Source organism: Amblyraja radiata, chromosome 20, assembly GCF_010909765.2.
Source record: "Amblyraja radiata isolate CabotCenter1 chromosome 20, sAmbRad1.1.pri, whole genome shotgun sequence".
NCBI classification, from domain to species: domain Eukaryota; kingdom Metazoa; phylum Chordata; class Chondrichthyes; order Rajiformes; family Rajidae; genus Amblyraja; species Amblyraja radiata.
Window position 1 is genome coordinate 41,005,637 of NC_045975.1, and position 25,298 is coordinate 41,030,934.

Here is a 25,298-nt window from a genome sequence, read left to right on the forward strand (position 1 = left end):
TCTCATCATTTTAAAAACCTCTATCAAGTCCCCCCTTAACCTTCTGCGCTCCAAAGAATAAAGCCCTAACTTGTTCAACCTTTCTCTGTAACTTAGTTGCTGAAACCCAGGCAACATTCTAGTAAATATGCTTGTCGAGTTGCTGCCTCACAGCGCCAGAAAGCCAGGTTCGATCCTGACCTGGGGTGCTGTTTGTATGGAGTTTGCATGTTCTCCCTGTGACCGACCATGTGGATTTACGCACTGGAGAAAAGTGTGGAAGGAAACTGGAGCACCCGGACAAAACCCATGCAGTCACAGAGAGAAGGTAAACACTCTGTACAGACAGCACCCGGGGCCAGGATCGAACCAGGATCACTGGCGCTGTGAAGCAGTAACTCTACACCGTGCCGCCCCAAATGAATTATGATTCAGTCAGTTGCCGTATTAGGCTCGTATTAAATAGCTCAGAGTAGAGGCAAGACTCGGGAGTAGACAGAACAATGAAATGTTTACGTACACTGAGCACTAAAGAAATAGATAATCATGTAACGATTTTCTTTGAAACCCTTTTCTCTGCCAGACTGATTGAGTCGAGTTTGGGCAGTATGGCCACCAAGTTTAACTTCCTCATCCACAACCTGGCTCAGCTACGGTTTTCCGGACTACCCTCCAACGAGCAAGCCATCCTCACCTTCTCTCCCAAAACCTACTCGCTGAAGCAGGACGGGCGAATCAAAGAGGTGACCGTGTACAGCTACCAGAAGCGGTACAACCCTGACAAGTACTATGTGAGTACAAGGCGGGTTTGGTGCAGCTATGGATTCCATCAATGTTGATCCAAGCTGCAGGCAATCTTCAATCATTCAGTCCTGCCGATTACAACAGATTCGCATCTTCAGAACAGAATCTAGACGAGAGTTAGAGGTGATTTCCCCCAGACATTGTACCATGTCCTGATGAGGCATATATTGGTGGTATTGGGAAAAGTGTTAGACCATAATAGACCATAAAACATTGGAACAGTTTGGCCATTCGACCCATTGTCTGCTCCGCCATGGATCATGGCTGATTTACATACTTCTGTCTACATTTCTCCCTCCACCTATTTCTCCACATGAGGGGAGTAGACGAGGTGAATGCACAGTCTTTTGTCCAAGGAAGAGGAATCAAAGTCTGAAGAAGGGCCATGACCCAAAATGTCACCCATCCATGCACTCCAGAGATGTTGCCTGGCCCGCTGAGTTAATCAGCACTTTGTGTCTTTTAGGGGAATCAAGAACCAGAGGTTTAAGGTGAGAGGAGGAAGATTTAATAGGAACCTGAGGGGAACTTTTCCCCCACACACCCCCCGCGCCCTCCTCCCCCACGAATCCCCCTCCTCCCCACGCATCCCCCTCCTCCCCCACGCATCCCCCTCCTCCCCACGCATCCCCCTCCTCCCCCACGCATCCCCCTCCTCCCCACGCATCCCCCTCCTCCCTCACGCATCCCCCTCCTCCCCCACGCATCCCCCTCCTCCCCACGCATCCCCCTCCTCCCCCACACATCCCCCTCCTCCCCCACGAATCCCCCTCCTCCCCCACGCATCCCCCTCCTCCCCACGCATCCCCCTCCTCCCTCACGCATCCCCCTCCTCCCCCACGCATCCCCCTCCTCCCCACGCATCCCCCTCCTCCCCCACACATCCCCCTCCTCCCCCACGCACCCCCCTCCTCCCCCACGCATCCCCCTCACCCACACATCCCCCTCCTCCCCGCGCCCCCCCTCCCATGCGCCCCCCCTCCCCCACGCGTCCCCCCCTCCCCACCGTCCCCCCCCTCCCCCAGCAGATCCCACATAGTCCAGTAACATTTAAAAGGCACTTTGACAGGTACTTGGAAATAATGGTCATCATTTTGATCACTATAATACAATGATACAATTTATTTGTTGTCATTTGAACCTTATTGAGGTTCAAACGAAATTTAGTTTCTGCAGTCATACAAATAAGAAGAACCAAGACACAACACAATTTACACAAACATCCATCACAGCGAATCTCCTCCTCACTGTGATGGAAGGCAAAGTCTTATCTCTCCCCTGCACTCCCCATTCTTCTCCCGATGTCAAAGTCAAAGCCCCCGGCGGGCGATGGTAAATAAGTCCCGGGGCCATTAAAGCCACGCTGGGCGATGCAAGGCCACGCTCTGGGTCTTGGATGTTGGAGCCCCCGGCGGGCGCTAGCAAGTCCCGTGGCCATTTAAAGCCGCGCCGGGCGATGTAAGGCCCCGCTCCAGGTCATCCTCAACCCCGCAACTCGGGCGGGAGAAGTCATTATTGCGGAAGCATTTGGACAAGTACATGGATAGGAAAGGTTTAGAGGGTTATGGGTGAAATGTGGGCAGATGGGACTAGCTTAGATGGGGCATGTTGGTTGGCATTGGCAAGCAGGCCTGTTTCTGTGCTGTGTGCCTCTATGACTCTCACTCTTACTTCCAGATCTATGTGGTGAGGATCCTGCGGGATGGGCAGATCGCTCCAGTGTTCATCTTCAGAACCTTTGATGAATTCCAGGAGCTACACAACAAGCTGGGCATCCTCTTCCCACTGTGGAAGCTGCCAGGGTAGGTGTGGAATGCACACTCTTTGTGTACTGCCTCTGTGAAGTCTGCGGTACGATTTTACCGGGTGGAATGCAAAACAAAGCCTTTCACTGCACCCGGGTACACATGGCAATTATGTATCATTGAATCTTTGTTCTTTCTCCCCCAGCTTCGCCAACAAAGTGGTCCTTGGCCGAACACACATCAAGGACGTGGCCTCTAAGAGGAAGGTGGAGCTGAACAATTATGTGCAGTGTCTGATGAGCAGCTCCACTGAAGTGGCTGATGTAAGGATGGAGTGGGATGGGGATCACTAGCAAAGCTCTTCACACCAAACAGCAGTCTGGGCGTAGTGAAGAGGAGACACAAGTAACTGCAAAAAAATCAAAGTAGTGTAGAACTCAGCTGGCCAGGCAGCATCTCTGGAGAATATGGATAGGTGACACTTCGGGTCAGGACCCTTCGTCAGACTGGCTGTCAGATAACTGGTTTAAACCATCAAAAATTATATTTTTTCTCCCCGCACTCTTACTCCTAAAATGGTCAATAAAGTTTTGTTCTGAATTATGACTCACAGTGCGAGAGACCTGTTTCGATCCTGACCTCGGAAGTTTGCACATTCTCCGTGTGACTGCGTGGATTTCCTCCGGGTGCTCCAGTTTCCTCCCCTATCCCAAAGACATGCGGGTTTGTAGGTTAATTGGTTTCTGTAAATTGCCCCCAGTGTGTAGGGAGTGAATAAGAAAGTGGGATAACATAGAACTAGTGTGAACGGGTGATCGATGGTCGGCATGGACTCGATGGGCTGAAGGGTCTGTTTCTGAAAAAGCTGTCAAACTAAAGTACGATACTGCTGAAGCGTAGTGACTCTGTGCGCTGGTCCCAGATGAGAAACCACCATCATCTGATGCAATCACCCAGCCCTTTCAAATCTCTCTGGTCTACCGATTGTACATAGTTTGGCATGATTATACAGTATGATCTGATTTTATTGACAGCATGCAAAATAAAACTTGTCACTGTACCTCAGTACATGTGACGATAATAAACCTATTAACTCATTGATCTCTGCGTTTTATCTTTTTCAGTGTGATCTCATCTACACCTTTTTCCATCCACTAAGCCGGGATGAAAAGGCCGAGGGAATAGATGGAATAGCCAAGCCTTCAGGTATTGTGAATAACATTCTATGCAGCTGGAACATCATTGTTTTGACGTCTGCTTATGAGAGAGTGTTCATAAGTGATAGGAGCAGAATTAGACTGTTCGGCCCATCAAGTCTACTCTGCCATTCAATCATGGCTGATCTATCTCTCCCTCAACCCCATTCTCCTGCCTTCTCCCCATAACCTCTGACATCTGTACTAATCACAAATCTATCTGTGCCATAAATATATCCACTGACTTGGCCTCCACAGCCTTCTGTGGCAAAGAACTCCACAGATTCACCACCCTCTGACTAAAGAAATTCCTCTGACTAAAGAAAAGAAAATCGTCTCCCCATGACCCCTAATACTGAAACCCATGGCGTATGTTAACATTTGTGGATGCTCTATGTAGTAACGTAACAAGCCTCAACGTGTATACTTTCATTGTGAAATTCCATACGACTTGTTACCATATCCACTGATGTGTTACAACCTGTTAAACTACTTGGTTGTTTGAAATCCAATTTGCAATCGTGATTTGTATGAAAAGACACCGGTTTCTTGCAAACGTCCGACCCAGACGCCACTCCTGGGTTACTTTAGATTTTAGAGATACAGCACGGAAACAGGCCCTTAGGCCCACCGAGTTCGCACGGGATGGCGGGACTGTCATATGCTGAGAGAATGGAGCGGCTGGGCTTGTACACTCTGGAATTTAGAAGGATGAGAGGGGATCTTATTGAAACATATAAGATTATTAAGGGTTTGGACACGCTAGAGGCAGGATTTGTGTTCCCGATATTGGTTGAGTCCAGAATCAGGGGCCACAGTTTAAGAAAAAGGGGTAAGCCATTTAGAACGGAGATGAGGAAACACTTTTTCACACAGAGTTGTGAGTGTTGAATTATCTGCCTCAGAGGGTGGTGGGGGCCGGTTCTTTAGATACTTTCAAGAGAGCTAGATAGGGCTCTTAAAGATAGCGCAGGGGATACGGGGAGAAGGCAGGAACGGGTTACTGATTGTGGATGATCAGCCATGATCACATTGAATGGCGGTGCTGGCTCGAAGGGCTGAATGGCCTACTCCTGCACCTATTGTCTATTGTCTAGCAATCACCCCGTACACTAGCACTATCCTACACACTAGGGTCAATTTACAATTAACATGTAAACCAGTACATCTTTGGTGTGTGGGAGGAAACCGGATCAGCCAGAGAAAACCCACACGGTCACCAAGAGAACCTTTGCTCTCTGGCGCTGTAAGGCAGCAACTCTACCGCTGCGCCACCACGCTGTCCAAACCCTTGATGGTTTGTTACGATTGTTATCAGTTGCTTTACCAAGTTTGGCCAGAAGTTGCTGCAGTCGGCAGTTCTCTGATTAAAGAGTCTGTCTCATCAAGGATATGATTTTGAAAACTTTAAGCAGGATTATCACAAGTGTGAAAACACTTACCTCCAGTTTCAGGGACAGTTTGTTCCAGCTGTTATCAGGCAACTGAACCGTCCTCTCACCAATTAGAGTGTGGTCCTGACCTCCCTTCTACCTCAATGGAGACCACAAAGAGTAGGGATTAACGGGTCCCTTTCAGAACGGCAGGCAGTGACTAGTGGGGTACCGCAAGGCTCGGTGCTGGGACCGCAGCTATTTACAATATACATCAATGATTTGGGTGAAGGGATTCAAAGTAACATTAGCAAATTTGCAGATGACATAAAGCAGGGTGATAGTGTGATCTGTGAGGAGGATGCTATGAGAATGTAGGGTGACTTGGACAGGTTGGGGGGAGTGGGTAGATGCATGGCAGATGATGTTTAATGCAGATAAATGTGAGGTTATCCACTTTGGTAACAAAAACAGGAAGGCAGATTACTATCTAAATGGCGTCAAGTTGGGAAAAGGGGAAGTACAACGGGATCTGGGGGTCCTTGTTCATCAGTCTATGAAAGTAAGCATGCAGGTACAGCAGGCAGTGAAGAAAGCGAATGGCATGTTGGCCTTTATAACAAGAGTCGTCGAATATAGGAGCAAAGAGGTCCTTCTGCAGTTGTACAGAGCCCTATTGAGACCACAGCTGGAGTATTGTGTGCAGTTTTGGTCCCCTAATTTAAGGAAGGACATTCTTGCTATTGAGGGAGTGCAGCGTAGGTTTACAAGGTTAATTCCCGGGATGGCGGGACTGTCATATGCTGAGAAAATTGAGCAGCTGGGCTTGTACATTCTGGAGTTTAGAAGGATGAGAGGGTATCTCGTTGAAACATATAAGATTGTTAAGGGCTTGGACATGCTAGAGTTCCCGATGTTGGGGGAGTCCAGAACCAGGGGCCACAGTTTAAGAATAAGGAGTAAGCCATTTAGAACGGAGACGAGGAAACACTTTTTCTCACAAAGAGTGGTGAGTCTGTGGAATTCTCTGCCTCAGAGGGCGGTGGAGGCAGGTTCCCTGGATGCTTTCAAGAGAGAGCTAGATAGGGCTCTTAAAAATAGCGGAGTCAGGGGATATGGGGAGAAGGCAGGAACGGGGTAATGATTGGGGATGATCAGCCATGATCACATTGAATGGCTGTGATGGCTCGAAGGGCCGAATGGCCTACTCCTGCACCTATTGTCCATTTACACCTCCTGGACGCTCAGGTTGCCGTACCAAGCCAAGATGCATCCAGTCAGCATGCTCTCTACTGTGCACCTGTAGAAGTTAGAGAGAGTCCTCCTTGACATACTAACTCTCCGTAATCTTCTCAGGAAATGTTAATGTGTGGTCAGCGTGGACCCGGTGGGCCGAAAGGCCTGTTTCCGCACTGTATAAACTAAACTGCTAAAATAACTCTCTTGAAAACGTCCAGTGAATTGGCCTCCACTGCCTTCTGTGGCAGAGTATTCCACAGATTCACTACTCTCTGGGTGAAAAAGTTTTTCCTCATCTTAGTCCTAGATGGGCCTACCCCTTATTCTTAAACTGTGACCCCCTGGCTCTGGACTGTCCCAACATCGGGAACATTTTTCCTGCATCTAACCTGTCCAATCCCTTACTAATTTTATATTTTTATAAGATATCCTCTCATCCTTCTAAATTGCAGTGATTATAAGCCCAATCAATCCATTCTTTCATCATATGTCCTGGTGAACCTACGCTGCACTCCCTCAATAGCAAGAATGTCCTTCCTCAAATTTGGAGATGATAAACTGCACACAATACTCCAGATGTGGTCTCATCAGGCCCTGTACAACTGCTGTAGGACCTCCTTGCTCAAATCCTCTCGCTAAGAAGGCCAACGTGCCTTTTGCTTTCTTCACTGCCTGCTGTACCTGCATGCTTACTTTCAATGAATGATGTACAAGGACACCCAGGTCTCGTTGCACCTCCCCTTTTCCTAATCTGACACTATTCAAATAATCTGCTTTCCTGTTCCTGCCACCTCACATTTATCCACATTATACTGCATCTGCCCACTCACCCAACCTGTCCAAGTCACCCTGCATCCTCATAGCATCCTCATCGCAGCTCACTCTACCACCCAACTTTGTGTCATCCGCGAACTTGGAGATGTTACATTTAATTCCCTCGTCTAAATTGTTAATATATATTGTGAATGACTGGAGTCCCAGCATCAAACCTTGCGGCACCCCACTAGTCACTGCGTGCCATTCTGAAAAGGACCCGTTAATTCTTACTCTTTGCTTCCTGTCTGCAACCAGTTCTAATTAAAGTTAATTTGAGGTAGAAGGTGATTTGGGGCAGATATCATTGATTTTGGGGTGGCACAGTGGCGCAGCAGTAGAATTACTACCTTACGGCTCCTGAGACCCGGGTTCGATCCTGACTACGGACGCTGTCTGCACAGAGTTTGTACGTTCTCCCTGTGACCGCGTGGGTTTTCTCTGGGTGCTACAGTTTACTCCCACATTCCAAAGACGTACAGGTTTGTTGTTTAATTGGCCTGGCTAAGAATTGTCTGTGTAGTACAGTGTTCGAGTACAGGGTGATTGCTGGGCAGTGCAGATTCCCGTTTCCACGCTGTATCTCTAAAATAAACTAAATTAAATCTTTAGGAAGAAACTGCAGATGCTGGTTTACATTGTGGTAAATCTGTGGAATTCATTGCCGCAGAAGGCTATGGAGGCCGTCTATTGATATCTTTAGGGCAGAGATAGATAGATTCTTGATTAGTCAGGCGTTATGGGGAGAAGGCAGAAGAATGGGGTTAGGAGGGAGAGATAGATCAGCTATGATTGAATGGCGGAATAGACGACAGGCCAAATGGCCTAATTTTGCTCCTATCACTTATGAACATGGAAGATGGATACAAAATGCTGGAGTAACTCAGTGGGACAGGCAGCATCTCTGGAGAAAAGGGATGGGTGACAGTTCAGGTTGAGACCCTTCTTCCGGTCTGAAGATGGGTCTCGGCTCAACGTCACCCATTTCTTCATTTAAACTATATGTTTAATGATTCACTGTGTACTTTCCCTCTGGGTAATTAAAAACCTTTTAAAATTTGTATCTGCACAGAAATAGTCCCACCATCAGCTCCCACGGGCCAAGTGGGTGGAGAAGTAAAACTGTCCATTTCCTACAGGAACAGCACTCTATTCATCATGGTAATGCACATACGAGACCTGGTAAGTGGTAATTATGCTCGATGCGTTGACTGTCCAGCCCACTTCCTGCATTTATGCACAATTGCAGAATCGGTGTCCCGTAGATTTCACCAAATCGAGGTTGGAAATTGGAAATTGGCCTTTTCTCAAAGGTAATTGGTTTCTTTATTATCACATGAACCAGGTACAGTGAAATACTTTGCAAACTGCTCAGCAAGGCTGTCCCCACAGATCAACACAATCACCCCGCTCAGTACAGAGTGTACAGAATAAATAGCCCACTGAGTGGATGTGCAAGAGTCGCCATCTTGGCACCATTGTACTGTCCCACCTGCAGTGGCCACAAAAGCCTGTGAACTGCCGTTCCTTGTACATTCATCTTCAGCCATTATCTCCCGGGGGAAGGTGACTCCTGCAGCCGACCTGGAGGCCCCCCCTGATTCTTTGTCCAGTTGCCCTCTCGCCCCTCTATTGTCTGCACTTTCTAACTGTGACCCCCCCCCCCCACCTCTATCAACTCTCACACTCTCCTCACCACCGGGTGGCGCCGTAATGTCAGCCTCGCCAACCGTCTGTCTCGTCCTTTTCCTTCTCTGTTGTTTCTTTGGTATGTGTTAAATGAATGTTTCAGTGTTCTTTAGCTTTTGTATTATGTGGTGAGGGGGTTGCGGCCTAACATCGTGCAGTTGGCGGCCCCTGACAGGGATTGATGTCTGAGCTCCAACCGCGGGAGCCTGCGGACTTTTAACTTTGGAGCTTGCAGTCCCTGGTTAGGGACCGACTTCGGGAGCTCCAAGCCGCAGGAGCTTCGATCGCCCCGACTGCGGACGGTCCGACTGCCCCGACCGCGGGAGAATAAAGAGGGAAGAAGATTAGACTTTATTGCTTTCCATCACAGTGGGGAATCTGCTGTGGTGGATGTATATGTTAACTTTTATGTAGTTGTGTGTCTTGTTGCTTTTTCTGGTATGACTGTATGGTAAATCGAGTTTCACTGTACCTTAAATGGTACACGTGACAATAAAAGACCATTGAACCTTTGAGCTGCCTGCCTTTCAAACACACCTTTCTCTCTTACCTTGTGTACATCCTCCCCTTCTCATTGCTTTCTTTATTTCTCTCCTCGAGACCTCTATAGAAACATAGAAACATAGAAAATAGGTGCAGGAGTAGGCCATTCGGCCCTTCGAGCCTGCACCGCCATTCAATATGATCATGGCTGATCATCCAACTCAGTATCCTGTACCTGCCTTCTCTCCATACCCCCTGATCCCTTTAGCCACAAAGGCCACATCTAACTCCCTCTTAAATATAGCCAATGAACTGGCCTCAACTACCTTCTGCGGGAGAGAATTCCACAGATTCACCACTCACTGTGTGAAAAACGTTTTCCTCATCTCGGTCCTAAAAGATTTTCCCTTTATCCTTAAACTGTGACCCCTTGTTCTGGACTTCCCCAACATCGGGAACAATCTTCCTGCATCTAGCCTGTCCAACCCCTTAAGAATTTTGTACGTTTCTATAAGATCCCCCCTCAATCTTCTAAATTCTAGCGAGTACAAACCGAGTCTATCCAGTCTTTCTTCATATGAAAGTCCTGCCATCCCAGGAATCAGTCTGGTGAACCTTCTCTGTTATCCCTCTATGGCAAGAATGTCTTTCCTCAGATTAGGAGACCAAAATTGTACGCAATGCTCCAGGTGTGGTCTCACCAAGACCCTGTACAACTGCAGTAGAACCTCCCTGCTCCTATACTCAAATCCTTTTGCTATGAATGCTAACATACCATTCGCCTTCTTCACTGCCTGCTGCACCTGCATGCCTACTTTTAATGACTGGTGTACCATGACACCCAGGTCTCGTTGCATCTCCCCCTTTCCTAATCGGCCACCTTTCAGGTAATAATCTACTTTCCTGTTTTTGCCACCAAAGTGGATAACCTCACATTTATCCACATTATACTGCATCTGCCATGCATTTGCCCACTCACCCAGCCTATCCAAGTCACCTTGCAGCCTCCTAGCATCCTCCTCACAGCTAACACTGCCCCCCAGCTTCGTGTCATCCGCAAACTTGGAGATGTTGCATTCAATTCCCTCGTCCAAATCATTAATATATATCGTAAATAGCTGGGGTCCCAAAACTGAGCCTTGCGGTACCCCACTAGTCACTGCCTGCCATTGTGAAAAGGACCCGTTTACTCCTACTCTTTGCTTCCTGTCTGCCAGCCAGTTCTCTATCCACATCAATACTGAACCCCCAATACCATATGCTTTAAGTTTGTATACTAATCTCTTATGTGGGACCTTGTCGAAAGCCTTCTGAAAGTCCAGATATAACACATCCACTGGTTCTCCCTTATCCACTCTACTAGTTACATCCTCGAAAAATTCTATAAGATTCGTCAGACATGATTTACCCTTCATAAATCCATGCTGACTTTGTCCAATGATTTCACCACTTTCCAAATGTGCTGCTATCCCATCTTTAATAACTGATTCTAGCAGTTTCCCCACTACCGACGTTAGACTAACTGGTCTGTAATTCCCCGTTTTCTCTCTCCCTCCCTTTTTAAAATCTGACACAATTCTTGGTTATTCTCTGTGCCTTTCAAAGTAATGCAAAAAGGTTAAACCTTGGTATTTAGAACAGGGAATGGTACAGGACAGGATAGGCCCTTCGGCCCACAATGTCCGTGCCGAACATGATGCTGTTAAACTAATCTCCTCTGCCTGCACATAATCCATATCCCTCCATTCCCTGCGTGTGCTAATCTAAAAGTCTCTTAAACACCACTTTGGAAAGCTGCCTCCAACACCCCTTGCCCTGCACATCTCCTTTATACTTTGCCCCACTTACCCTAAAGCTATACCCTCTATCCTTTAACATATCCACCCTTGGAGAAAAAGGTTCTGACTGTCTACCCTGTCTATCCGTCTCACAATGATCTCCCCTCAACCTCCGATGTTCCAGAGAGAACAATCCAAGTTTGTCCAACTAGTCCAATTCAGGTTACCTTACCAGAAATACGTGGTGTGGTGCCCTCGTAGCCATGTGATGTCAACTTTTTTAAACTGAATAAACACTTAGCGTTGGTCTTGGGTTTTTTGTTCAAAACTTAATTTCATATTTTGACTCTAGGTCACTGAGGACGGGGCCGACCCAAATCCTTACGTCAAAACTTATTTGCTGCCTGATCCACACAAAGTAACGAAGCACAAAACAAAGGTGTCAAGGAAAACACAAAACCCAACCTACAATGAAATGGTGAGCATCATCAGCATTTAATCCACAAGAACATCCCAGTGGCGATTTTTGGCTTTAACTTGGAATCCCTTTGGGAAAGCTTATGTTTTGACCAAGCTGATGGATTCTGAAGAATAGTTTCATTTCAGAGATACAACGTGAAAACAGGTCGTTTAGCCGACCAACAATCGCCCCTTCACACTAGTTCTATCCTACACACTAGGGACAATTTACATGAAGCCAATTAACCTGCAAACTTCCATGGGCAGATGGTTGTGAAACATTGCAGCAGGATCTTGATCGATTGGCTAGATGGCTTGAGGAATGGTTGATGGAATTTAATACAGAGACTGTAATATAGGAAGTCTAACATGGGCAGGACCTACACAGTGAATGGTAGGGCTCTCGAGAGTGTTGTAGAGCAGAGGGATCTAGGAGTACAGGTGCATAGTTCCTTGAAGGTGGGGTCACAGGTAGATATGGTGGTCAAAAAGGCATTTGGCACATTGGCTTTCATCAGGCAGTACTGAGTAGGTCATGTTTGCAGTTGTATAAGCCCTTGATGAGGCCCCATTTGGAGTATTGCGTTCAGTTCTAGGCACCGTTTTACAGGAAAGATGTTGTCAAGCTGGAAAGGGTACAAGGAAGATTTACAAGGATGTTGCCAGGACTAGAGGATCTGAGCTATAGGGAGAGATTGAGTAGGCTAGGACTCTATTTCATGGAGCGCAGGAGGATGATGGGTGATCTTATCGAGGTGTATAAAATCATGAGAGGAATAGAATCTGGTAGATGCACAGAGTCTTTTGCCCAGAGTAGGTGAATTGAGGGCCAGAGGACATAGGTTTAAGATGAAGGAAAAAATATAATACGAATCTGAACGGTAACTTTTACACAACTGAACGGTGGGTGTATTGAACAAGCTGCCAGAGAAGGTATTTGAGGCTGGGAGTATCCCAATATTTAAGAAATAGTTAAACAGGTGCATGGATATGACAAGTGTGGAGGGATATGGACCAAATGCAGGCAGGTGGGACTAGTGTAGCTGGGACATGTTGGATGATGTGGGCAAGTTGGGCCAAAGGGCCTGTTTCCACACTGTTTCACTCTATGACCAAACAGGAGCACCCGGAGAAAACCCTCACAGGGAGAAGGTACAAACTCTGTACAGAGAGTGCCCGTAGTCAGGACCTAACCTGTCTGTGTCAGCGTCTCTACCGCTGCACCACTGTGCCTCCCCTTTAAAAAGCAGTAACAATAATTGTGGATGACATACAGAACTTCTGATGAATTTGTGCAAGGAGGAGAATTTCACTTAAGACAAGTGACTGGTACAAAACCTTCCCTCATTGTAAAAAGTGCGATGCCCTGGTGAGGCACAAAAGCCACCTTAAAATAATGAGCACTACTTTTGCATTATCTTGTCTGCTTGGGAGGAAACTTTTGGCCTCTGCATTAGTAGTTCTAGAGTAGTTGCTGTACCAAAAGTTAAGCAAGGGGTTTTTCCTTGCTTTATACTGGTGGTGAACCAGTTGGCAATTTCTGATCGCGGCGGGTAGATCTGCTGCCTCACAGTGCGAGAGAGACCCAGGTTCGATCCCGACCTTGGGTGGTGTCTGTGAGGTGTTTGCACATTCTCCCTGTGACTGCGTGGGTTTTCTCTGGGTGCTCTGGTCTCCTCCCCCATCCCGCAGAAATGTGAGTTGGTAGGTTAATTGTCCCTGTGTAAATTGCCCCTCGTGTGCAGGAAATGGATGCGAAAGTGGCATAACATCGAACTCGTGTGAATGGGTGATCTATGGTCACCATGCACCCGATAGGCCAAAGGGCCTGTTTTCATGATGTATGTCTAAACTATCACCATTCCCTGTCGTATCTCTAAACTAAACTTAGTTGTGCCAACCCCTTTTCCTTATTTTTCAAATACCAGTGTGGTTCAAACAAATCTCTCACCAGTAAATGATTTTTGAAAAATACAGCGTGGAAACAGGCCCTTCAGCCCACCATGTCCACACTAACCATGTATCACCCATTCACACAAGTTCTGTGTTATCCCACTTTCACGTCTATTCCTGACACATGGGGAAATTTATAGAGTCTAATTAACCTACAAACCTGCATACATTTGAGATGTGGGAGGGCACCAGAGGAATCCCACACATTCACAGGGGATTCACAGACTGTCTGAATTAAGTTTACAAAGTAATACTGAACTTGTACATCAAGTTCCAACTGTACTGGAATCACTTATCCTGTGAGGTGGCACAGCAGTAGAGTTGCTGCCTCACTGCGCCAGAGACCCGGGCTTGATCCTGACTACAGGTGCTGTGTGTGTGGAGTTTGCACGTTCTCCCTGTGACCATGTGGGTTTTCGCAGGGTGCTCCGGTTTCCTCTCGCATCTTAAAGGCGCAAGGTTTTAATTGACTTCTGTAAATTGTCCCTACTATGTTGGATAATGCTGGTGTACAGGGTGATCGCTGGTTGGTGCCGAAGGGCCTGTTTTCCACACTCTATCTCAAGTCTAATCATGATATCTAATGCGAAGAAAACATGTGGACACATCACGGAGGTTTTTCAGCTGATGCTGAAGGGTCTTCATTGGGAAAATTCACCCTCTAGTTTGTGGTTCCACTGCTATGAACTAGGGGTTCAGATGCACAGAATGCAGAGTTATGCTGAATGCCTGTTTTTTTTTCTCCCCCACAGTTGGTGTACAGTGGATACAGTAAAGAATCGCTCCAGCAGAAGGAATTGCAACTAAGTGTTTTAAGCGCAGAGTCCTTGCGTGAAAACGTTTACCTTGGTGGCATTACGTTAACTCTGAAGGAGTTTGACTTGAGCGTGGAGACGGTGAACTGGTACAAATTGACTGCTGTGTGCAGTGGGTAACAGACCACTGCCTGCTCCACCTCGCCGGGCAGGAGCTTGGGGGAAAGCAGGACCATTGGCAGACAGAGACACACCTGCAATTTACTTGAAAGACTTGACCCTGTGGACAGACGGCAATCCCAGCTGATGCACGTCACCGGTGGACCAATCGCAGAGAAAATCAGTGCATGCACTTAACGTCACATTCAGTTTATCTCTTTTCTTTTTGTTTTGGTTTCTGTGACTTGCGGATGGTGGGAAATTGAGTGTGCCAAAGGAAATGACAGAAGCACTTCACTCTTTGCAAGGTGAAACCATGCCTTTCTCCGCTCCACAATCTTGACTCAATTTCAAGATGCTAAATTCCCTGGCTTACTGAGAGACGCAAAATATTTCCCGGGGAACAGCGCGAGTAAGACCAGTCACGAGGAGATGAATTGCTGTCATTTCATGCTGCTGGGCTGCTGAAAACAAAAAGATGCACGTGTTCCTGACCCGAGGCTTATCTGTTTCATACACCGGTGGAATACATGCTCTGTGAAAGAGACCTTTCATTGGCGGTAGTGTACTCTCCATGTTTTCTGTGGCTATTACCACTTGATTTGTGGCCACTGCAGGTCGACAATAATGTAAACAACAGCGAACAGAATGGGTGCACAGAAAGGCTTGCACAAGCATTCGCAGTCTCTGATATGGTTATTGTACAGCAATTATGTGAAAGTTGAAGCTGCAGAGAAACTGAACAGTGCACGCCAAAGTACAAGGGTGAAGTTATGAATTTAAACACAGATCCCTTATTCTTCCAGTTGGGTCCAATATGTGAGCTGAGAGATTCTGTGCAGTCACATATATAAGTATTTGCTAATAGCAAAATTCAACAGATTTCAACTATTAGATGAAGTTCTTGATGTATTTTTCTCTATCGCTTTAGTGCTACAGTAATGGACTTGTGTACAGAGAAGTATATAGTAAAATTGAAAAGGCACATCTAATATGAATGCAAATATGAATGCAAGTCGGTTTCACCTGTGGTTAGATTTTTGTTGTTGCTGTTGCTGTTGCTGTAATTCTTACAAGGCACCACCATGAGTAGCTATTTTATAAACCTTACTTTATTACACACCACACTTACTTAGCCAATGTGCTGCAAATCAACATGTTGCCCCGAGCGATAACAAGGCACCTAGTAAAGCAGAATGAAAGTAATCGGTGTGAAAGATTTTACTGAGAGCCGCCCGCCTGTGTGTTTGCTTCCAAAGTCTAGTGAAGGAGCAACATCTGGGGCAGATGTGCTTGCACTTTGTGTTGCACCAGTTGGTGACTGTATCTCCATACCACAGCAGTCTGCCCTGGCCCCCTTAGTACATGTACCACTCCACTACAGTCCTTGGAAGCCTTTTGTGCTGCTGTGTGCTTGCAAGATTTGGCCACAAGACGGAAGACCACGCGAACCTCTCAATGATAGATTTGCACAAAACTGACCAAGTAGTATTTTGTTTCTTTAAAGTGTCTTGCCGACTTTAGTGTTGACAGAATCTTGAGGGGAGCATGGTTCAATGCTTCAACTTTGTTCATCTTAGAGGTTTAATCTTCTTTTGATGATTTCCCCACTCCTCCCCAAACATTGATTAGCTTAGTTTACATCAAGTAAATGTCGTGTGTTTGTCGCCAATTTACTAAATGTTGTTTCTAACCAACTAAATTCCGATTAGCAACATAGCACATTTTAGTTTCAGTGTTAACATCACCTTGAGTTTTCAAATTTGATTTTTTAAATTAATTATTGCATATATTCCACAAAAAACACTACTTTCAACTTCAACACAGCAGAGGTGTAAAATGCAAGTTTATATTAATCCGAGTTGTGATTCAGACAGAAACATTGGTCCTGACCGGGTGGGGAAAAAGATGTAGCATTTCATGTTGCACCTGATGTTTTTTTTAAAAGAAAATAGTTTGTGTGCTTTGCTCAACTTTTCCAGTTGAGTGCCTCACGGGATTACTTATTAAACATAATTTTTGTATGGCCAAAATGAAATGTAGATGCTCTAGTGTATTTCAATATAAATAACGTCTTTAACATTTAAAATTCTAAATCTTCACCCTCAAGAAAGGTGAGCAAATAACCATTAAATTTAATAGACGACTGTTCATAATTTCCCAGCTGGCGCTAGTTCCAAATGAGTGGTTTCAACTGAACTATCTTCAGTACCTGCGAGGTGAAACTATAATGTTAATTCTCATTACATTAGGTTGAATTTAGGATTCTTTGAGTAAAGCTAAATTGAAGCAATAAATGGTAATAAACTGCCTCTGCGCATTCCTTATGCCATCGTCGAAAAGTTCCATTGAACGTTTGCAAAGACGTTCGTCAATGAGAGACGGTGAGATGTGACTTGTGTAGGGGACTGGAAGCCTCACAAATTACTGGCATTTAATTTTGCTGCCACTTGGTGCTATGCTGGATTAACTGCAACTGTAGAGAAGAAACAGAGCACGGTGGGGAGCAAAGTTGTTGCCTTGACTGATCTACTCGGCCATTAGATCGAAGAACCAAATGTATGTTCTGATGATGTCTTTCTCTTTGACTGAGTGAAGATGTACAGTATTTCTATCTAAATCCTGTCCACATCCTAATGGACTAAATGTGACTCCAACTGTTAAATATACTTATTTTTAATAAAGTCAGTTTCAAGACCCGCATTGTTTTGTGTTTTCTATCTTGGACTCCTCATGTCCTGTAGCCATTGGATAGATACCCAAGAAAGTGGTTCCATTCTAAGATCAAGCTAGTCAAGAGTGTTTAATTGTCATATATACTAACAACAGAACAATGAAAATCTTACTTTGTCATGTGTACCAAGGTACAGTGAAAGGCTTTTGTTGCGTGTTATCCAGTCAGCTGAAAACTGTACAGATTCATCCACTGTGTGCAGATACGGGATAAAAGGAATAATGTACAGTGCACAGTAAGGACTGATTAAAGAGAGTCTGAGGTAGCTGGTAGCTCAGGACTACTCTAGTTGGTAGCATGGTTCAGGTGCCTGATGACAGCTGCGAAGAAACTGTCACTGAATCTGGAGGTTGTGTGTTTTCACACTTCCCTGATGGGAGAGGGAGTGTCTGGATTGAGACTGGTCTTTGATTATGCTGCTGGCCTTGCTGAGGCAACGTGAAGTGTGAAGAGTCAATAGAAGGGAGGTTGGTTTGTGTGATGGTATGGGCTCCGTCCACAATTCTTTTCAATTTATTGTGGTACTTACGTTACAGGCCTGTAAACATAATACACATACATCAATCTATCTATGTCTTCTATCTATATCTATCCATCCATATCTATTAACTATTAAAACTCTGATCGTGGGTGAGTGTGTGTTTATTTGTTTGTGGGTTGTCACATCTTCTCAAAAAAAACGACGCGCTAACTAAATTTTTTACATATCCCAGTAGAGATTTACCCCCTGGAGTCCGAAGTCGCCTTATCTGAAAATGTCATCCTTTATTTCTCGTAAATCCAATAATACTTTGAAATCAAAAAGCCTGTTTTTCACTGATGGCGTCACAATGGATCTGCCTGCCTGCCATCAGCTCGTGCTGCGAGTGATGTCACCCCCCCACCTCTCTTTCCTCTCTCCCCACCCCCTCGTTATTCAAAAGTCGGCACGTCGACTGAAGACCAAAGATCATAGCTGCGCCTCGGCTCGGCCCGGGCCTCCATCCCCCTCAGGCCTCCCCCCCTCTCCTCCTCCCCTCTCGTTCTCCCGCTCCCCCCCCCCCCCCCCCCCCCCCCCCCCCCCCCCCGCTCTCCCCCCCCCCCACTCTCGCCCCCCCCTGTAAGGTATTCTCGTCTGAGGTAAGGCTCAGTTGTGACTAGCACAAAGGACATGTCCACACCGGGTTTGTTCCAAAGCAAGAGCACGTTTATTCTGCAATCACTGCCTTTTATCTTGAAGGTCACTTGACCTCAGTCACGAGGCTCATGCACGAGTTTCTGTTACATTGATTGCAAAGACATCACAGACATCACATCTCCCTCTTTACTTTTAAAATGTTACAGGCACTTGTATTTACATTATATACATATTACATTTATTACATAACGTTATATACATATTACATTTATTACATAACGTAGCAAGAAATCACATCTCTTTGTTTATCATCATTCTTTAGATCATACATCTCCCCCTTTTCTCTTTGTTTATCAATTCCCCTGATGTCCACTTAATTTTACACTCTAGCAGAGGGCCCCTCTCAACTGCCTTCAGCTGCGACTGGGAGACTGGCTCCCACCTCTCGTCTAGCTAGGCTTCTGGGGACTTCTTCTGGCATCTAGGAGACGGGCTCCTCTCTCCAGTTTTCTCCCATCTGGGCGTCTGACTTCTGATGCTCCATCCACGGCTATCCAGGGTTTTTTTACACATTGCTACACAGGGCTACAAGAGAAGAGATAATGAACTGCGGTAATCACCTGCAGCTGTTGAAAACACAATTAACAGACACAAACTTAGTTTGGCCTCGATGAGCGAGAAGAGAAAAGATAATTAACTGCATGATCAAGACAAAACATTAATTGCCCCCCAATTAGTACACACAAATCACTTGTGCAGACTGAACAGTACCAAATGCATGTTTTTTTTTAAACTCACAGCACAATGGCAGTGTATATCAGTAGAAAAGAGCAAAATAATTACACGGTTCTGTATTATTTTCACGTCTAAAAGAGCCGAGGCAGTACATATCTGGAAAAGAGCAACAGTACTGAGGCAGTATATAACAGGTAAACAAAACCCAATTGGGAGAGACCCATTTCTACAGCATGTCATACAGCATTTCAATATAATTTCTTTTACAGCACTTCTACAGCACTTGTACAGCACTTCCACACGTGTCTGTGTCTTTGCTCTTCGCTTCTTCTGTTGTGACTTCATCTCTCTGCAGGTCCCGCTTCTCTGCCCACCGTTGGCTCTCGGGCTCACCTGGTTGCTGCCATGCCGGTGGCTGCTTCTTCCGTCGGGGCTGCAGCTCGCTCCCCTGCGTCGGGACTGCACCTCGCTCCCCTGTGTCGGGACTGCACCTCGCTCCCCTGTGTCGGGACTGCACCTCTCTGCACCGCTGGCCACTCCAGACCTCCGATACTGGTTGCCTGCTGACCTTCCTCTTTATCTCGTTCCCCTGCGTCGGGGCTTTCACGACCGGGCTGACACTCCTTCCGGCCGGGCTCACTCTGTTTCGTCGGTCTTGTAATGGCTCCACTGTCCTGTTTGAACCTTCCTCTTTTACTTCTCTTCCATGGAGGCTTGAGGCTTGCTCTCCTCTACTTCTTTCCCTTTTTTTTTTTTGTTTTCTTCTGACACCATGTAAGGTATTCTCGTCCGAGGTAAGGCTTGGTTGTGACTAGCACAAAAGACAGGTCCACAGCGGGTTTGTGTTCCAGAGCAAGAGCCCGTTTATTCTGCGATCATTGCCTTTTATCTTGCAGGTCACTTGACCTCAGTCACGAGGCTCATGCACGAGTTTCTGTTACATTGATTGCAAAGACATCACAGACATCACACCCCCCACTCTCTCCCCCCCCCCCCCCCCACTCTCTCCCCCCCACTCTCTCCCCCCCACTCTCTCCCCCCCCCACTCTCTCTCCCCCCCCACTCTCTCTTCCCCCCCTCTCGTCCCCTCCCCCTCGTCCTCGCCCCCCAACATCTTCTCGAAAAAATTACGCACTAACGGTAACATTTTTACATATTCCAGTAGTGATTTTTTTTCAGTGAAGACAAAAGTTGCCTTATCTCAAAATATCATATGAATGAAATCTCATAGAAAATAGGTGCAGGAGTGGGCCATTCGGCCCTTCGAACAATAGACAATAGGTGCAGGAGTGGGCCATTCGGCCTTTCGAGCCAGCACCGACATTCAATGTGATCATGGCTGATCATCCCCAATCAGTACCCCGTTCCTGCCTTCTCCCCATATCCCCTGACTCCACTATCTTTAAGAGCCCTATCTAGCTCTCTCTTGAAAGTATCCAGAGAATCTGCCTCCACCACTCTCTGAGGCAGAGAATTCCAGACTCACAACTCTCTGTGAGATAAAGTGTTTCCTCGTCTCCATTCTAAATGGCTTACCCCTTATTTTTAAACTGTGGCTCCTGGTTCTGGGCTCCCCCAACATTGGGAACATGTTTCCTGCCTCTAGCGTGTCCACAAAGATATGCCATGCGTTAGTATACTCTCTGTGGTGCTGCAGTAGAAGGTTGTCAGCAGCTATTGGGGGCAGACCAGTCTTTTCAAGTGTTCTCGGGAAGAACAGTCGTTGCTGTGCCTTCTTGACCAGCGCAGCGGTGTTGGTGGATCATGTGAGGTCCTCCGAAATGTGTGTGCCCAGAAACCTAAAGCTGGACACTCTCTGCACACTATCCCCGTTGATAGAGATTGGGGCGTGTTCCCCATTTTGTGTCGATAATCAGCTCCTTGGTCTTGGAGATGTGTTACGTGAGCACCAGTCCGCCAGGTTCTGCACCTCCGCTCTGTTGTTTGTTTCATCGCCGTTGGTGATCAGCCCGATCACCGTTGTGTCGTCTGCAAACTTGACGATGGTGTTGGTGTCTAATGCAGGAACACAACCGTGTGTGAAGAGGGAGCATGGGGTTCAGTACACAGCCCTGTGGTGTGCCGATACTCAGGGTGATAGTGGAGGACAGGTGTGGGCCCAGTCTCACTGTCTGTGGTCACTCAGTCAGGAAATTCAGGATCCAGTCGCATATCGGCGAGCTAGCAGTAACAGGATATCTTGTTATAAAGGCCAACATGCCATTTACTTTCTTCACTGCCTGCTGTACCTGCATGCTTACTTTCATAAGACAGATGAACAAGGACCCCCAGATCCCGTTGTACTTCCCCTTTTCCCAACTTGACGCCATTTAGATAGTAATCTGCCTTCCTGTTTTTGTTACCAAAGTGGATAACCTCACATTTATCTGCATTAAGCTTCATCTGCCATGCATCTACCCACTCCCCCAACCTGTCCAAGTCACCCTGCATTCTCATAGCATCCTCCTCACAGTTCACACTACCACCCTGCTTTATGTCATCTGCAAATTTGCTAATGTTACTTTGAATCCCTTCATCCAAATCATTGATGTATATTGTAAATAGCTGCGGTCCCAGCACCGAGCCTTGCGGTACCCCACTAGTCACTGTCTGCCATTCTGAAAGGGACCCGTTGATCCCTACTCTTTGTTTCCTGTCTGCCAACCAATTTTCTATCCACATCAGCACTCGACCCCCAATACCATGAGCCCTAATTTTGCCCACCAATCCCTTATGTGGGACCTTATCAAATTTTTTAATTTAGTAGATTGAGAGGGGATCTTATAGAAACTTACAAAATTCTTAAGGGGTTGGACAGGCTAGATGCAGGAAGATTGTTCCCGATGTTGGGGAAGTCCAGGGCAAGGGGTCACAGCTTAAGGATAATGGGGAAATCCGTTAAAACCGAGATGAGAAAAACTTTTTTCACACAGAGAGTGGTGAATCTCTGGAACTCTCTGCCACAGAGGGTAGTTGAGGCCAGTTCATTGGCTATATTTAAGAGGGAGTTAGATGTGGCCCTTGTGGCTAAGGGGATCAGAGGGTATGGAGAGAAGGCAGGTACGGGATACTGAGTTGGATGATCAGCCATGATCATATTGAATGGCGGTGCAGGCTCGAAGGGCCGAATGGCCTACTCCTGCACCTAATTTCTATGTTTCTATGTTTTCTGAAAGTACAGGTACACTACATCCACTGGCTCTCTCTTGTCCATTTTCCTACTTACATCCTCAAAAATTTCCAGAAGATTAGTCAAGCATGACTTCCCCTTCATAAATCCATTCTGACTCGGACCGATCCTGTTACTGCTATCCAAATGTGCGGCTATTTCATCTTTTATAATTGACTCCAGCATCTTCCCCACCACCGATGTCAGGCTAACTGGTCTATAATTCCCTGTTTTCTCTCTCCCGCCTTATTTGAAAAGTGGGATAACATTAGCTACCCTCCAATCCACAAGAACTGATCCTGAGTCTATAGAACATTGGAAAATTATCACCAATGCATCCACAATTTCTAGAGCCACTTCCTTAAGTACCCTGGGATGCAGACCATCAGGTCCTAGGGATTTATCAGCCTTCAGTACCATCAGTCTACCCAACACCATTTCCTGCCGAATGTGGATTTCCTTCAGTTCCTCCGCCACCCCAGATCCTCTGGCCACTACTATATCAGGAAGATTGTTTGTGTCTTCCTTAGTGAAGACGGGTCCAACTCATCTGCCTGTTCAACTCATCTGCCATTTCCTTGTCCTCCATAATAAACTCACCTTTTTCTGTCTTCAAGGGTCCAACTTTGGTCTTAACTAATTTTTCCTCTTTACATACCTAAAGAAGCTTTTACTATCCTGCTTTATATTCGTGGTTAGCTTACCTTCGTACTTCATCTTTTCTCCCCGTATTGTCTTTTTAGTTATCTTCTGTTGCTCTTTAAACATTACCCAATCCTCCTGCTTCCCACTCATCTTTGCTATGTTATACTTCTTCTCTTTTATTTTTAAACTATCCCTGACGTCCCTTGTCAGCCCCTTACTCCCCTTGGAATCTTTCTTCCTCCTAGGAATGAACTGATCCTGCACCTTCTGTATTATTCCTAGAAATACCTGCCATTGTAGTTCCACTGTTATCCCTGCTAGGGTATCTTTCCAGTCAACTTTGGCCAGCTCCTCACTCGTGGCCCTATAGTACCCTTTATTCAACTGTGACACTGACACCTCCGACCTACTCTTCACCCTCTCCAATTGTAGATTAAACCTGACCATATTATGGTCACTGTCTCCTAATGGCTCATTAACCTCAAGTTCCTTTATCAAATCTGGTTTATTACAAAACACTAAATCCAGAATTGCCTTCTCCCTGGTCGGCTCCAATACAAGCTGCTCTAAGAATCCATCACAAAGGCACTCTACAAAGTCCCTTTCTTGGGGTCCAGTACCAACCTGATATTCCCAGCTTACCTGCATGTTGAGATCTCCCATAACAACCACAGCATTACCTTTGCTACATGCCAATTTTAACTCCTGATTCAACTTGCACCCTATGTCCAGGCTACTATTTGGGGGCCTGTGGATAAGATCCATTAGGGTATTTTCACCCTTAAAATTCCTTAGTTCTATCCATACAGACTCCACATCCCCTGTTTCAATGTCACCCCTTGCAAGGGACTAAATTTCATTCCTCACCAACTGAGCTACCACACCCCCTCTGCCTACCTGTCTGTCTTTTCGATAGGTGGTATACCCTTGGATATGCAGTTCCCAGCCCTGGCCCTCTTGCAGCCATGCCTCTGTAATTCCCACAACATCACACTTGCCAATTTCTAACTGAGCCTCAAGCTCGTCCACTTTATTTAACCAGGCCAACATGAAGACAGTTCTCCCACATTACTACCAGCATGTGGACTTTGCAACCAGGGGAGTGAACACACTGGACCTAGCCTATACAAACATCAAGAAGGCATTCAAGGCAGTCTCCCGCCCCCACCTTGGCTCCTCAGACCATATCCCTGTGATGCTAATTCTTGCATACAGGCCCCTGCTTACCAGAGAAAAACCTACTGTGAAGCAGGTTAGGGTCTGGCCAGAGGAAGCTATACAGGATTGCTTTGAGTGCACGGACTGGGACATGTTCAAGAAGGCTGCAACTGACAATCAACACACCAACCTGGAGGAGTGTGCTGTGTCTGTGTCTGCTTACATGGAAAAGTGCCTAGAGGATGGCTGCGTCACCAAGACCATCACTATACGGGCCAACCAGAAACCCTGGATGACACCTGAGGTACGTGGAATGCTGAGAGCACGAAATGCCACGTTTAAATCCCGTGACTTGGTGGCACTCAGATCCGCAAGAGCCAACCTGAACCGAGTCATCAGGCTGGCAAAGCGTGCCCATGGTCAGAAAATCCATAGCTTCTTTCATGACCCCATGAACACCAGGCGCATGTGGCAGGGAATCCAAACCATCACGGACTATAAGACTGCTCCACCACCCTGTGAAGACAACATAAACTTCCTCAATGAGCTCAATAAATATTTTTTGACAGTTCGAGGCATTCAACAACACACTTGTGAGGAAAGGTATTCCTCACTATGTTGAACAGGCACTCAGTCGTGATACAGTGGACGTCCGGATGACCCTAAAAGGAGTGAACACACGGAAGGCGGCAGGCCCTGATAACATACCAGGCCGGGTGCTCAGGGAATGTGCTGATCAGCTGGCACGTGTCCTTACTGACATCTTCAATACCTTGCTGAACCAGGCTATCGTGTTTCAAGACTGCCACGATCATACCAGTGCCAAAAAAATCCGCAATAACATAGAAAATAGGTGCAGGAGTAGGCCATTCGGCCCTTCGAGGCTGCACCGCCATTCAATATGATCATGGCTGATCATCCAACTCAGTATCCTGTACCTGCTTTATCTCCATACCCCCTGATCCCTTTAGCCACAAGGGCCACATCTAACTCCCTCTTAAATATAGCCAATGAACTGGCCTCAACTACATTCTGTGGCAGAGAATTCCAGAGATTCACCATTCTCTGTGTAAAAAATGTTTTTCACATCTCAGTCCTAAAAGATTTCCCCTTTATCCTTAAACTGTTCTGGACCCCTTGTTCTGGACTTCCCCAACATCGGGAACAATCTTCCTGCATCTAGCCTGTCCAACCCCTTAAGAATTTTGTAAGTTTCTATAAGATCCCCCCCCAATCTTCTAAATTCTAGCGAGTACAAGCCGAGTCTATCCAGTCTTTCTTCATATGAAAGTCCTGACATCCCAGGAATCAGTCT

The 25,298-nt window shown here is 46.4% G+C and overlaps 1 protein-coding gene across 3 annotated transcripts in view; it reads left to right on the forward strand.

Moving 5' to 3' along the window:
• pik3c2a (phosphatidylinositol-4-phosphate 3-kinase catalytic subunit type 2 alpha) overlaps positions 1 to 16,366 on the forward strand; it is a 169,340-nt gene extending 152,974 nt beyond the window's left edge. For all 3 annotated transcript variants that reach the window (XM_033038477.1, XM_033038475.1, XM_033038476.1), the window contains exons 28-34: positions 563 to 770; positions 2,461 to 2,585; positions 2,734 to 2,851; positions 3,653 to 3,734; positions 8,222 to 8,331; positions 11,452 to 11,577; positions 14,264 to 16,366. In XM_033038477.1, the coding sequence (XP_032894368.1) occupies positions 563 to 770; positions 2,461 to 2,585; positions 2,734 to 2,851; positions 3,653 to 3,734; positions 8,222 to 8,331; positions 11,452 to 11,577; positions 14,264 to 14,446 (952 nt within the window). In that variant the 3' untranslated portion in view covers positions 14,447 to 16,366. The remainder of the gene's footprint in view (positions 1 to 562; positions 771 to 2,460; positions 2,586 to 2,733; positions 2,852 to 3,652; positions 3,735 to 8,221; positions 8,332 to 11,451; positions 11,578 to 14,263) is intronic.
• Positions 16,367 to 25,298: the final 8,932 nt, after the last annotated feature.